The 13872-nt window shown below is 47.3% G+C and overlaps 1 protein-coding gene across 1 annotated transcript; it reads left to right on the top strand.

The window, feature by feature from the left end:
• The first annotated feature begins 2831 nt into the window (after window positions 1–2831).
• On the top strand, window positions 2832–13335 carry LOC114815019 (tryptase beta-2-like). The gene is made up of 5 exons (XM_029074787.1): window positions 2832–3113; window positions 3332–3494; window positions 4777–5045; window positions 5754–5908; window positions 12753–13335. The coding sequence occupies exons 1-5, from the start codon at window positions 3050–3052 to the stop codon at window positions 12912–12914; spliced, it is 813 nt and encodes a 270-aa protein (XP_028930620.1). The 5' UTR covers window positions 2832–3049; the 3' UTR covers window positions 12915–13335.
• The last annotated feature ends 537 nt before the right edge of the window (window positions 13336–13872 follow it).

Raw genomic sequence — 13872 nt, 5'->3', positions numbered from 1 at the left:
GAGCATTGTAGAGGGAGGGGCAAAGCCTAGAGGAGTTAAGGCAGAAAAAGCAGTAAGATCTGGTGATAGACTGCCGACGGTGACAAAACAGAGACTTCAAATATGCCCCAAGGATCTGGGCAAGGGACTGGACTTGATGATGCTTCCAGTGGCAATAAGGGTGGTGAAGGAGCAGAGTTTCGGGTTCCTGTGCTCAGCTCACGGCTCTACCCACACCCACTTCCACATCATTCCCAGAATCCAAGCACCACGCTCCCCTGAACCCAAACTCTCTCTCCAGAACAAGTCTCATTCCTCAGGCTCAGCTCACCCCTGCCCCTGAAATGAATCTCCAGCCCCCACCCCCCTACCAAAATCCAGTCACACTATCCCCAGGCCTTGGAACTTCCAGGCTTCTTGCAATTTCCTACCCCCTTCTCTGGTACTCATCTTTATTTGGTCTTCCCTGCCTGTTCCTCCTGATTCGGCTTTGAGAAGCAACATGCCCTAGCAGAAAGAACGTGGGCCTGGATTCAAATTCCATCTTCACCACTTGCCGGCACATGACCTTGGACAAATCATCTAATCCCGGCTCTGCCACCCGTCCGCTGTGTGACCTTGGGCACATCATTTGACTTCTCTATGCCTCAGTTACCTCATCTGTAAAAGGGGGATTGAGACTGTGAGTCCCACATGGGACAGGGACGGTGTCCAACCCGACTTGCTTGTATCCACCCCAGCACTTAGTACAGTGCCTGGTACGTGTAAGTACTTAGCAAATACCACAATTATTATTATTATTACTTCTCTGTGCCTCAGTTTCTACATCTGTAAAATGGGGATTAAATACCTGGTCTTCCACCCCCTTAGATTGTGAGCAGGGACTGTGTCTGCTCTGATTATCTTGTACCCACCCCAGTGTTAAGAACGGCACACGGTGCATAGTAAATGTACAACAAATACCACTAGTATTATTAATTTAATTACAATTCTGCAAACTCTTTGGGGAACTTCCGGGGGGAGATGGCTCTTTCCACGCAGACCCTTCGTCGTCGCTGCCTCTCTCTCTGGGCAAATAGTCTCCTCTTGTGGGCATTTAGAGGATTGTCCTCAGCCTCTCAGCAGAGGAAATGATCAGCAGAAGAAGTTATGGACTTCTCCAGAGTCCTAGAGACCTCGGTCTTTCCAGGCCCCCCACCCCTAGGTTTTATGCTCCCATTCCTTGTTTCCCTAGAATAACACCCCAGATGACAAGGGAAACATCTGGGATCTGAGGGGCCAGTCCTGCTCCCTGAAACTTGTTGTTGGAGCTCAGGGAATCGCTACACGCCCTGCCTCACCGTGATACCAAAATCTCCAAAATTCAGGAGTTAGATACACATTAAAAATGTGTTCCCCACTGATTATGAGTGGGGGGACTGTGTTGCCTTATAGGAAGTATTACCAGTAATATTAGTTGAGCAGCAGAGAGCAACCAAATCTAGGAACAATCGCTTTTCCCTTGTGCTGGAACTCATTTTGGGAGGCATCCTTCCACTAGAAAGGCACTACACTTCCCTGGAAGTCATTTTCCTTTGGTCCAGCCACCCAAACCCTTCTCAGGGTCACACCTGGAGAGTTTACAGTACTCTACCAGTCTGAACTACGGGAGGGAGAGTCAAGGAGAGGCATGCCCATTCCATTCCTAGCTTGGGCATGGCTAGCAAGTGGAAGGCAATCTGCTACAAGTCAAAACTCACCTGTGCTGGGCAGCAGCGGCATAGGAGAAAGTCGAGGGCGGAGACTCAGGTTTACGGCACAGAAGGAGGCAGTGGTAAACCGCTTCCGTATTTTTACCAAGAAAACTCTACGGATACACTACCAGAATGATTGCAGGTGGAGGCAGGGCATTCTGGGAGAGATGCGTCCATGGCGTCGCTATGACTCAACAGCATAAAACAAGACATCCAAAGGTCTTCCTGAGGCACCCCACTTCCTGGGGAACTCCAATGATCCACTCCCACTCCCAACTCATGCTGCCTCTGCATCCTGTTCCTTCAAACACAATGATCCCATCTGCTCCTTCAGCCATTGATTGATTGACTGATTGATCCTAAGAAGCAGACTCTTCTCGGGGTGGCTAACAGCATCATTTGCTCCCAACTGATGTCTTCCTCCTTCTCTCCCAAATCATCCCCTACAATTGGCTGTGGACCAGGTGACGTAAGATGACCAGGTGAATGCTTAGCACCAGTGACAGTAGCTTTCCCTCTGGGAGGGGCTCCTGAGGAGGAATTGCTCTATCACTAGGGGTGGGTTTTGCTAACTTGACTTCACAGACACCATGCCAGCTCTGGAGTGTGTTGTATGAACACGCTGGGGAGGAATACAACTGCCATCCACATCATCATTCTACCTCCTTCCAAGAATGCTAGGGATCCTGCCTTCAGCCGCTTTCCCATTTTCCTCTAATTATTTTATTTTCTTGTCCTGTTTGTTCCTAACCCAATTGATTTTGTTGCTGATGGTGATGTTTATGCTCCTCTCACTTCTCCTGAGGAGCTCATAGACACTTTGGGGGTGATTGAGGGCAAAAGAGAGGGATCTTACTAACGCAGTGTAAATGCCCAGCCCTCAACTTCCCCATTCCCAGTGTCCTCCCAGGGCTCTAACCTTCAAGCCTCCAGAGCCAATGTCTTCCCAGAGGCCCAAACACATGTCTGGTTTTTTTTTCTCTCCATGACTGTCTCTCTGGAAACAAGGGTGAACACATGATATCATCGTATCCTGTGTATGGTTTCCATGTGCCGTCTCGCCCTGTGAGAATAAAAGAAGAGCACCAAGAGGGCAGAATGCAGAGAGGAAGCAGAGAGCAGTCACCGTAGCAGTTCCACTCCCCTCCTCCTCAACGGTAGTTCCCAATTCCCAACCCCACAGAACTCAGGCATCCTTCCCCCCAGGCCCTAGCCCCTGTTGCATTGTACTCACCTGAATGCTTAGTACTGTGCTCTGCACACAGCAAGCACTCACTAAGTATCACTGATTGATTCCTCCACTTGCCTCCTGATCCTACCAGTTCCTGCAGCTGACGATGCCAACCCTACTGCTGTTCCTGCCCCTTCTGCTCCTAGGGATGACAGTCGCCGGGAGTCAGGGTGAGTTCTGATATCTCCGGCCATGACCCTCTGGCCTTACCTGGCCTTTGGGAAGGCAGTTTAGCTGAGAACTCTCCAGCTAAATTCCAGGGCCAGTGGGCTGGGGAGAGGGCAGAGAGGGAGGGCCATGGGGGGCTGGAGGAAGAACCAAGAAGCTCGGAGGAAAGAGCCTGGAATTGGGAGCTCTGGACCCTGTAACCTGTTCTGTGTCTCTCCAGGGACAGGTTCATTCAGGAATTTGGTGGGCATCTTAGGGGGTCATGATGCCAAGGAAGCTAAATGGCCATGGCAGGTGAGCTTGAGATTTCAAGGACGACACATCTGCGGCGGCTCCCTCATCCACAGGCGCTGGGTGCTGACAGCTGCCCACTGTTTAGAAGAGTGAGTACCACAATCTCAGCTCGGGGCCCCAGATCAGAGCTTCCGATTTCATTTGAGTGGGTGGGCGAATCTGGGATGGAACTCAGGGGAGTGGAGTGGCCAAGTGAGGAGGTTAGCGGCAGAGGAGCAGAGTGTGTGGGGTGGGCTCTAGAAGGAGAGAAGGGAGGTGAGGTAGGAGGGGGCAAGGTGATGGAAAGCTTTGAAGCCTATAGTGAGGAATTTTTGCTTGGTGCGAAGGTTGATACGCAACCATTGGAGATTTTTGAGGAGGGCAGTGACATGACCAGAGCATTTCTGTAAAAAGATAATCCGGGCAGCAGAGTGAAGTACTGACTGAAGTGGAGAGGGACAGGAGGATGGGAGATCAGAAAAGAGATTGATGCAGTAATCCAGTCGGGATATGATGAGAGATTGTACCAGCAAGGTAGCAGTTTGGATGGAGAGGAAAGGGAGGATCTTAGTGATGTTGTGAAGGTGAGACCAGCATGTTTTGGAGATGGATTGGATGTGTGGAGTGAATGAAAGAGTAGAGTCAAGGTTGACACCGAGGTTGCGGGTCTGTGAGATGGGAAGGATGGTAGTGCCGTCCACAGTGACGGGAAAGTCAGGGAGAGGATGGGGTTTGGGAGGGAAGACAAGGAGCTCAGTGTTGGACAAGGTGAGTTTTAGGTGGCTGGTGGACATCCAAGTGAAGATGTCCTGAAGGCAGGAGGATCCTGGAGGCAGGGAGAGAGAACAGGGGAGGAGATGTAGATACGGGTATCATCTGCATAGAGATGATAGTTGAAGCCATAGATAGACGGAGGCAGGAAGTGGAGCCGACATATTTCGGTCAGTCAGACAATCGTATTTATTGAGAGCTTACTATGTGCATAGCACTGTACTAAGCGCTTGGGAGAGTACAGTATAACAATATAACAGACCCATTCCCTGTCCAAAGTGATCTTACAGTCTAGAGGGTTATATCAGTTCCATGTCTGACCCTCCTCGGGCTCCAAACTGGAGCAGATTTTCATCACTTCCCACCTTGTCCTACACGCCGTGGCTCCACCTCAACAGTACCTAGCCTGTGGGAGCCCTATGGAGTTGGCGCTCCTGACTGGGATGCCATAGAGAAAGTCTCTTACTTGAGAGATCACCTGGGTGAAGGGAAGGGTCTGGCCAGCTGCAGGATGGACCAATTATCGGCTGGGGCTCTGGGATGGTCACACTCCGCTGGGAAGCTCCTCTCCAAACTGCCGTATTTTCATCTCACACGATCTCTCCACCCTTCTCTCATTAGCCCCAAGGACCCGGTCCACTATCAGATTCAAGCAGGGGAACTGAGACTCTACACAGCCCATCCTTCTGAGCTGATTCAAGTGAAAAAAATCATCATCCCTGAAGACTACGAACACCCCTCGGGAGTTAGCGATATCGCACTGGTGCAACTGAAAAAAAGAGTGAATCGCTCCCACCTCATCCAAACCATCAACCTCCCTCCAGCCGGGCTGCAGGTCCAAGTGAACACCTCCTGCTGGGTGACGGGCTGGGGGAACATCGGGAATAGTGGTGAGGACTGGCTCTACCGAGGCATTTCAGTCTCAGGGGGGATGCCCAGAATGACAGTTCCACATGCTATAATCCATTCATAAATATCACTGCTTAAACTGATGTCTCCACCCTGGGCTCCTACTATCATCCTGGCCCAGGCTCCTCTTTCCTTCCAGGTGTTGCCATCTTCTGCTCCCAGATGACAGGGCTTGACAGGGCAGAGGGCTAGGGAACCAACAAAGTGTACTGTATGGGTGAAGCAAGCAGACACTGTGACAATGGGGAGGGGGTTCACTTTAAGATCCCTAAAGGGCTGACTCATTTTACCCTTGTAACAATGGGCAAACCTTCTGCACAAGGCTGGGTGATGGGAAGGAGCCAGGGGAGCTAGATTGCAGCCTCCCCCAGAGCCAGATGCATTTCAGGATTAGTCTCCGCTGCTGAGATCCTTGGTCGGCCTAAACTTTGTCTCTCCCAGTGACTCGGGCCCCCGTAGAATCCCTGTCCCTATTCTCTGTCTAAAGCCACCCAACCTTCCATGTCCACATCCCTAACCTTCCTGCAGGTCAGCCTCTGCCCAACTTCTGACAGACACTCTCTGCTTCAGGAGTAACAACCTAGTTTCTGGATCCCCAGGATCACTCCTCTTTCCCCACCACAGAGTGCTGTGCCTCCAGTCCACCCCAAGCCAATCGCAACTATTTCTATGTCCTTTCCTCTCCACAGAAGCACTGCCACCTCCCTACCCACTGCAGGAGTTGAAGATTTCCTTAAGTGACTTTGAGAAGTGCTCAATTAACTACAAATACATAGGGTTTGAAATCATAGAAGGTGTGATGATCTGTGCCGGCTCCGAGGAGGAACTGAAGGATTCTTGTCAGGTAAGTCATTCTTCCCCTGAACAGAGATCCTGGTTTGTCCCGAGCTGGATTTTTTTATTTGTTTCTTTGTTTAGTTTTGGGGTTTTTTATCCTATTTGTTAAGCCCTTACTAGACGCCGGGTGCTGTACCAAATACTGAGGAAGATACAAGCTAATCAGGCCGAACACGGTCCGTTTCCCACAAGGGCTCACAGTCTTAAAACCCATTTTATAGATGATGTAACTGAGGCACAAAAAATTGAAGTGACTTGCCCAAGATCTTAGAGCAGATAGGTGACAGAGCTGGGATTAGAACCCAGATCCTTCTGACTCCCAGGCTTATTCTCTCTCCATTATCATTGTTGTTACCCCTAGTCTGGACCTTGGCAGGGTTGACTTTTCCCAGTAGCCGTATTGGCATTTCCCAGCTGATCCATCCAGGTGCAAACTGGAAACGGATGGACATGGGCTACAGCAGTTGCTGGAAGTCAGTGGCAAAACTTTATTCCCATCATGAGGAGTTGAGAGGAGGTCCATCTGCTTGCCTTGCCTAGGCCAGTTCTAGATTGAGAGAGGGGCAGGGAGTGCCCTACGTGGACACACACTTCATCTAATTATCCCTCATCAATGCCTCATTTCTAACCATACCATCTCCGCCTTAACGCTATTGGACTACAGCTTCCTAGCCCACACCAATCCCAATTTACCACTCTCCGGCCACAACCGTCTAACCTATACCGACTCCAACATGCCACTCTCTGGCCACAACCTTTAGACCTGCATCTCTGACCCTCGAATTTGCCCCTCACCTTGGACTGTTACCTCCACTCTCTAGACCAACTCCACTGATCTCCGGCCATCTCACCCCTTCCGTCCTCCCTAACAGCCCTCCCATCCCTAGCTGTGAAATACACTTGCTCTACTCGTCCCTTTTCATCATTCCGTCAGTTGAGAAGCAGTGTGGCCTAATGAATAGAGCAGGGGCCGGGAGTCAGCAGGACCTGGGTTCTAATGCCACTTGTCTGCTGTGTGAAATTAGAACAGCACTTAGAACAGTGCCTGAGAGTGCTTAACAAACACCTTAATTAATTAATTAATTAACTAATTATTGAGAACCTACTGTGTGCAGAGCACTGTACTTAGTGCTTGGAAGAGCACAGTGAAGATTATAGACACATCCCTGTCCTCAAGGAGCTTCTTTGTTGCCCCTGTGGTTCTTCTATCTCCATGAATCTGCTAGTTAGTTCATTCATTCATGCATTCAGTCATATTTATTGAGCATTCACTGTGTGCAGAGTACTGTACTAAGCACTTGGAAAAGACAATACAGCAATAAACAGAGACTAACCTGCTTACAAATGTGCTTACAGTCTAGAGGGGAGAGGCAGACATCAAAACAAGTAAACAGGTAAACAGGAAGCAATATAAATAAATAGAAATATAGATATATACATAAATAGATGTGTTATTCCCTACACTGATTCACTCCCACGGCTTTAACTACTATTTCTACATGAATGATTTCCAAATCTACCTCTCCAGACCTGGCCTCTCTCCTTCTCTGCAGTCTCATATTTCCTCCTGCCTCCAGGACATCTCTACCTGGATGTCCAACTGACACCTCAAACTGCACATGTTCAAAATATGTCATCTCCCCACTCAAACCCTGTCCTCTCCATTTTCCTCATCACTATACACAACACCACTATCCTCCCTGTCTCACAAGCCCACAACTTTGGCATTATCTTCAACTCATCGTTCAATCTTCATTTTCTATTTCATAACCAAATCCTGTCAGTTCTATCTTCATAACATCTCTAAGATCCTCCCTTTCCTCTCCATCTAAATTTCCACTATGCTCATCCAAGCACTTATCCTATCCCATCTTGACCTCTGCCTCAGCCTCCTCACTCCCCTTCCTGCCTCCTATCTCTCTCCATTCCAGTTCTTATTTCGCTCTGCTGCCCAGATCATTTTTCTAAAAAACATTCACTCTACATTTCCCTACTCTCAAGAACCTCCAGGGGCTGCCCAACCACCTCGGCATCAAATAGAAATTTCTTACCATCGACTTTAAAGCACTGAATCAGTTTGCTCCCTCTTACTTCAACCGTGCTGATTTCCTACTGCAATCCAGTAGGTGCACTTCGCTTCTCTAACATCAACCTATTCCCTGTACCTCTATCTCTTCTATCTCACCACTTCATTCTGATCTAGAACTCCCTTTGCCTTCATATACCATAGACTACCACTCTCCCCACTTTCTAAGACATTAAAATCACATCTCCTCCGAGAAGCTTTCCTTGACTAAGCCCTCATTTTCCCTACTCCCTCTCCCCTCTGAGTCACCCTTGCTCCTGGATCTATACCCATTAAACATTTGATATTCACCCCATCCTCCCGTCCACATCACTTAGGTACATAACCACAATTTATTTTAATGTACGTCTCCCTGGCTAGACTGCAAGCTCGCTTGTGGGCAGGTAAAGTATAATAATAATGTTGGAATTTGTTAAGCACTTACTATGTGCTGAGCACTGTTCTAAGCGCTGAGGTAGATACAAGGGAATCAGGTGGTCCCACGTGGGGCTCACAGTCTTAATCCCCATTTTACAGGTGAAGTAACTGAGGCACCTAGAAGTTGTGACTTGCCCAAAGTCACGCAGCTGACAGGTAGCAGAGCCGGGATAAGAACCTGTGACCTCTGACCGTGCTCTTTCCGTGGAGCCACACTGCTTCTCTATTTACCAACTCTGTTCTGTAACCTCTCTTTTGAGGTAAAATCATTGCATTTCAAAGCCAAAATTATTTATTTGCAGATAATGCTGCAAAGTTCACCTTGCTCTTGTCTTCTCCTCTCTTGGAAATATTTTGACTGATTTGAATAGAGTAATGAGGACCCTTTTCAATTTTGCATTAGATAATTACTACAGATACAGGTAGTCTAGATAAGAACAGCTCTTTTTTGAGTAAAATGAGGAGGCTTTCTGCTGAACTGGATGATTGCACTGAAAAAATAAAATTGTAAGCTCCTTGAGAGCTGGTATCATGTCTACTAATATTGTGGTCCTAAGCACTTAATATAGTGTTCTCCATACAGTAAGCAGTCAATATATTCTACTGATTAATTGATTAATTGATTGATTGATTGAAAGCGAGTAGCTGCATTAACCATTGCTCTGAATTCTACTGCCCTAGATACTTTTGACTTTGGTTTTTATTTTGTGAATTTCATATTCGCCCTTACCCCTCATTGTGCTTTAACGTTTTAATATTTCATTGCTCTAGACGTGTCTGTCTCCAGTCTTCCCCTTTTCTATCTATATTCATAAATTGTGAGCCCCTTGAGGTACAGGGTCCATGTCTAATTCCCACCCATATATTTTTCCCAGTGCTTAGTATAGTGCTCTGTGCACAGTGAGCACTTGATGAATATTATCACTATTATTATTACTATTACTACTATCACAGCTAGATTAATCTATGAGTCTCTTCGCTGGTCTCCCAGTTTCCAGCCTCTCCCCACTCCAATCTCTACCATATATACTGCACGGATCACCTTCAAATTTTGCTCTGCTCACATCTCTCCTCTCTAGAAAATCCTTTTCTGGTTTCCTGTGTCTCTCTGCAAAAAACAAAAACTCCTCAGAATGAGCTTAGAGTCTCATCACCAATTTACCCCTCTTACCAGTCTTTCTTCCACTAGACCTCAGCTTACACTCTCCATTCTCCCACCCTTACTTTCTAAATATACCTCTTGCTTGACTCTCTCACCTCCATCCTCTCTGTCACTCTTCCCCCCCCCCATCTCAGAATTTCCTCCCTCTCCAAGTCAGTCAGTCCATTGACCTTTCCAAATTCTTAGGGCCCCAAATCCTATCTCTTCCAACAAGCCTCCTCCAGTTAATTCCAGGAACCCTAAATCGCATAAACCTTTCAGCCATCTCTAGCACTTATGAACTTATTCATAACCATCCTCAACACTATTGTATATATATTTACTCAAACCGTCAGTTATTTATCTTGATAATTTGTAAATATTTCCCTATCTCCTCTGTTAGAGCAGAAACTCACGTGAGCGGGAGAATGTCACTTTTTTGCTTTGTGTTTCCCAAGCTCTTATCATAATGCACTGCAACAAGTGGGCATCTCATAAATTCTGCTTGTATTACTATTACTACGACAAAAACTATTACCACTATCACCATTACTATGAGCCCCACTTAGGACAACCTGATTATCTTATATCTGCCCCAGTGCTTATAACAGTGCTTGGCACATAGTAAGAACTTCACAAATACCATCATCATCATTATTACTACTACCAAAATTACTATAACTGCTATCAATCAATTCATTCAATCATACATATTGAGCATTTACTGTATGCAGGGCACTGTACTAAGCAGTTGGGAGAGTACAGCCCAACAATTTAACAGACACATCCCCTGCCCACAATGACCTAGAGGGGGAGAGAAAGACATGAATAGAAATATATTAATTACAGATATGTACATAAGACTGTGGGGCTGGGTGATGCAGAAAGGAGTGGGGAAAGAGGAAATGAGGACTTAGTCAGGGAAGGTTTCTTGGAGATGTGCCTACATTATGGCTTTGAAGGTGGGAAGAGCAGTTTTCTGTTGGATATGAAAAGGGAGGGCGTGCCAGATCAGAGGTAGGACATGGGCAAGAGGTCGGCGGTGAGGTGGACAAAATTGATGTATAGTGAGTAGCTTGGCATTAGAGGAGCGAAGCGTGTGGGCTGGATCGTAGTAGGTGAGTAGCGAGGTGAGGGAGGAGGGGCCGAGGTGACTGAGTGCTTTAAAGCTGATGGTAAGGAGTTTCTGTCTGACGAGGAGGTCAGGAGTCAGTCATTCACATTATTGAGCACTCATTGTACGCAGAGCACCGTATTAAGTGCTTGGGAGAGTACAGTGTAAGAATATAACAGACACAGTCCCTACCCATGATGAGCTTTCAGTTCAGAGGGGAAGTCAGACATTAATATAAATCAACAAATTAAGAGAAATGCTTAAGTGCTGTGGGGCTGAAAGGAGGGATGAATAAAGGGAGCAAATCAGGTCAAAGCAGAAGGGAGTTGAAGAACTCAAATAGGGCTTAATCAGAGAAGTCCTCTTGGAGATGTGCCTTCAGTAAGGCTTTGAAGTGGGGAGAGTAACTGTCTGTCAGATATGAGGAAGAGAGAATTCCAGGCCAGAGACAGGATGTGAGTGAGTGATTGGAGAGATGAATGAGATCAAGGTATAGTGAGAAGGTTGGCATTAGAGGAGCGAAGTGTACTGGCTGGGTACTGGTAGGAAAATAGCAAAGGGAGGAAGGAGGGGGCAAGGTGATTGATTACTTTAAAGCCAGTGGTGAGGAGTTTCTGTTTGATGCAGAGGTGGATGGGCAACGACCGGGAAATGTGGCCTGAATGTTTTTGTAGAAAAATGATCCAAGCAGCAGAGTAAAATATGGCCTAGAGTGGGGAGAGACAGGAGGCTGGGAGATCAACAAAGGGGCTGATAGGGTAATCAAGGAGCCACAGGATAAGTATTAAGGGGGTTGCAGTTTGGGTGGAAAGGAAAGGGTGGATTTTAGTGTTGTTGTGAAGGTCTGACCAACAAGATTTAGTGATCGATTGAATATGTGGGTTGAATGAGGGAGAGGAGTCAAGGATAACGCCTCGGTGACAGGCTTATGAGGCGGAAAGGAATGTAGTGCCATCTACGGTGATGGGAAAGCCAGGGGGAGGACAGGGTTGGGGTGGGAAGATAAGGAGTTCTGTTTTAGACAGGTTACCTTTGAGGTGACTGGAGGACATCCATGTAGAGATTTCTTGAAGGCCGAAGCATTTGCGAGACTGCAGAGAGGAAGAGAGATGGGGGCTAGAAAAGAAGAATTGGGTGTCATCTGCATAGAGATGATAGTTGAAGCTATGTGAACAAGTGAGTTCCCCAAGGGAGTGGGTAAACCACCACTATTATTATTATTTCTACTACAGAATCCATTTCTACTGCTGCTAAACAAAAACTGCTCCTCTTACTCCTACAAAAACTACTGTTACTGCTTCTACAAAAAACTCACAGAAATTTTTGAGATCTTCACCCCTGGAATTTGAGTATAGGGAGTGCTGTGGGGCTTCCCTTACCAGCAGAGTTTTTTGGTTTGTTTTTTTTTTTAATGTTTTGTTAAGCACTTACTATGTGTCAAACATAGCTCTAGGAACTGGGATAGTTGCAAGTTAATTAGTTTGGACACCGTCCCTGTCCCGCATGAGGCCCACAGCCTACAGAGGAGGGAGAGCAGGTATTTAGTCCCCATTTTACAGTTAAGTGAGTTGCCAAAGATCACACAATAAACAATTGGTAGAGCTAGGATTAGAACCCAGATCCTCTGACTCCTAGACCCGTGATCTTTCCACTAGGCCATTCTACTTCAAGCAGTTGCTTTAAAGGGTTGCTTTAATTCAGTTCCTAGCAGGACTCTATTTTCCATCCTCATAATCCCACAGTCCAGGGCCCTTGGTCGGTAATGAGACGTTTAGAAAACAAGGCAGTTGGACTTGTTAGTGAGGTGGTGAAGCCTAGTTATCCAAAGGGTCGTTCAGGCTAGTAAACATTTCCGGTATTTTTTCTGAAACTTTGCTGGGCTGGTTTATTTCCATTCCACAGAGGAATTAGGATATTAAGAGTCAACATGAAGATCTAGTTGTCTGACTGCTTGCCTGGAGGTGGGTGACATCATATAGAACAGACCTCATCTGATGGAGGGATGGGTCAGTTCTCACCCAAAAAGGATCCTGTCCAGAACGTTGAGGCAAACTCTGACCTGTCTCCTCTCTCATGCTTCTCTCTCTCCACAGGGTGACTCCGGAGGCCCCCTAGTCTGCAAAATGGGCAAAAACTGGATTCAGATTGGGGTGGTGAGCTGGGGAATGATTTGTGGTGTGCCCGATTTCCCAGGAATTTATACTAACGTATCCTATTACCAAGAATGGATAAAGCAGAACATCTGGGGACGCTGAAGAGGTTTCCTCCCTCTGGCTCGGTACCAGCACATCCTCACTGCTCTGCTGCTTCATTGTTTCCTGAGGACTGCAAGACCCAACCTGACCCCTCCTCCTGCTCCTGTGTGACCTTCCTCCAGCCTCCAAACCCTTCCTCCTCTAACCTCAGCTCCTTATGCTGCCCAGACCTGGGCCTTTCCTTTCCTCCCAGTGCCTCCTTTACAATTCCTCTTCTCTGAGCCCTCCTCTCCCTCCCACGAAGCCTCCTCAGGGCAGCCTCTTCTGGAGTTACACAGGCATATCTCCTAGGCCGCCAGAGCCAGTGTAAGCTCCTGGAGGGCACGGATCTTTTCTTCTAACCATGTTGTATACTCACTGCTTAGTGCAGTGCTCTGCACATAGTAGGTGCTCAATAAATGCTGTTGATGATGACGATGAAGATGGTGAGTGAAGGTGGTTGCCGCTGTTGATTTTGGGTTTGTGTCTGAGGCCGGCTGTGAGAGGAGGGAAGCAGTCGGAGGTCACAGGTGCCAGGAAACTAGAGAACAGATGCATGCTCTGTTGTGGGATCTGTCATGTGACCCCTCTGGGTGTCTGTGAAGGAAAGGTACTGGTTCACCTCGACCTGATAGGCTGAAGCTGACATCACCGAGGACTGGTCCAGAACCTTATGCTAGGCACTCTTCTAAGTATCTTGCATCCACCCCAGCGCTTAGTACCGTTCCTAACATATAGTAAGCATTTAACAAATACAATCATTATTATTATTATTATTATTATTATTAAGTGCTGGGATACGGACTAATCAGGTTGGACACAGTCCTTGTCCCACGTGGGACTCTGAGTCTTAATCCCCAGGGGCACCTGGCTTGTCCCTTCCTCTTCAGCTACCAAATTCCCTCTGCTTCTGGCTGACCATCTCTCTCTGCCTCAGTCTCTTCTATCTCACTCCAATCACCCCCTCTCCTTCCCTGAG

Source organism: Ornithorhynchus anatinus, chromosome 11 (genome assembly GCF_004115215.2).
Source record: "Ornithorhynchus anatinus isolate Pmale09 chromosome 11, mOrnAna1.pri.v4, whole genome shotgun sequence".
Taxonomy (NCBI): domain Eukaryota; kingdom Metazoa; phylum Chordata; class Mammalia; order Monotremata; family Ornithorhynchidae; genus Ornithorhynchus; species Ornithorhynchus anatinus.
The sequence above is the reverse complement of the archived record's forward strand: the minus strand, read 5'-3'. Positions and strand labels throughout refer to the sequence as shown.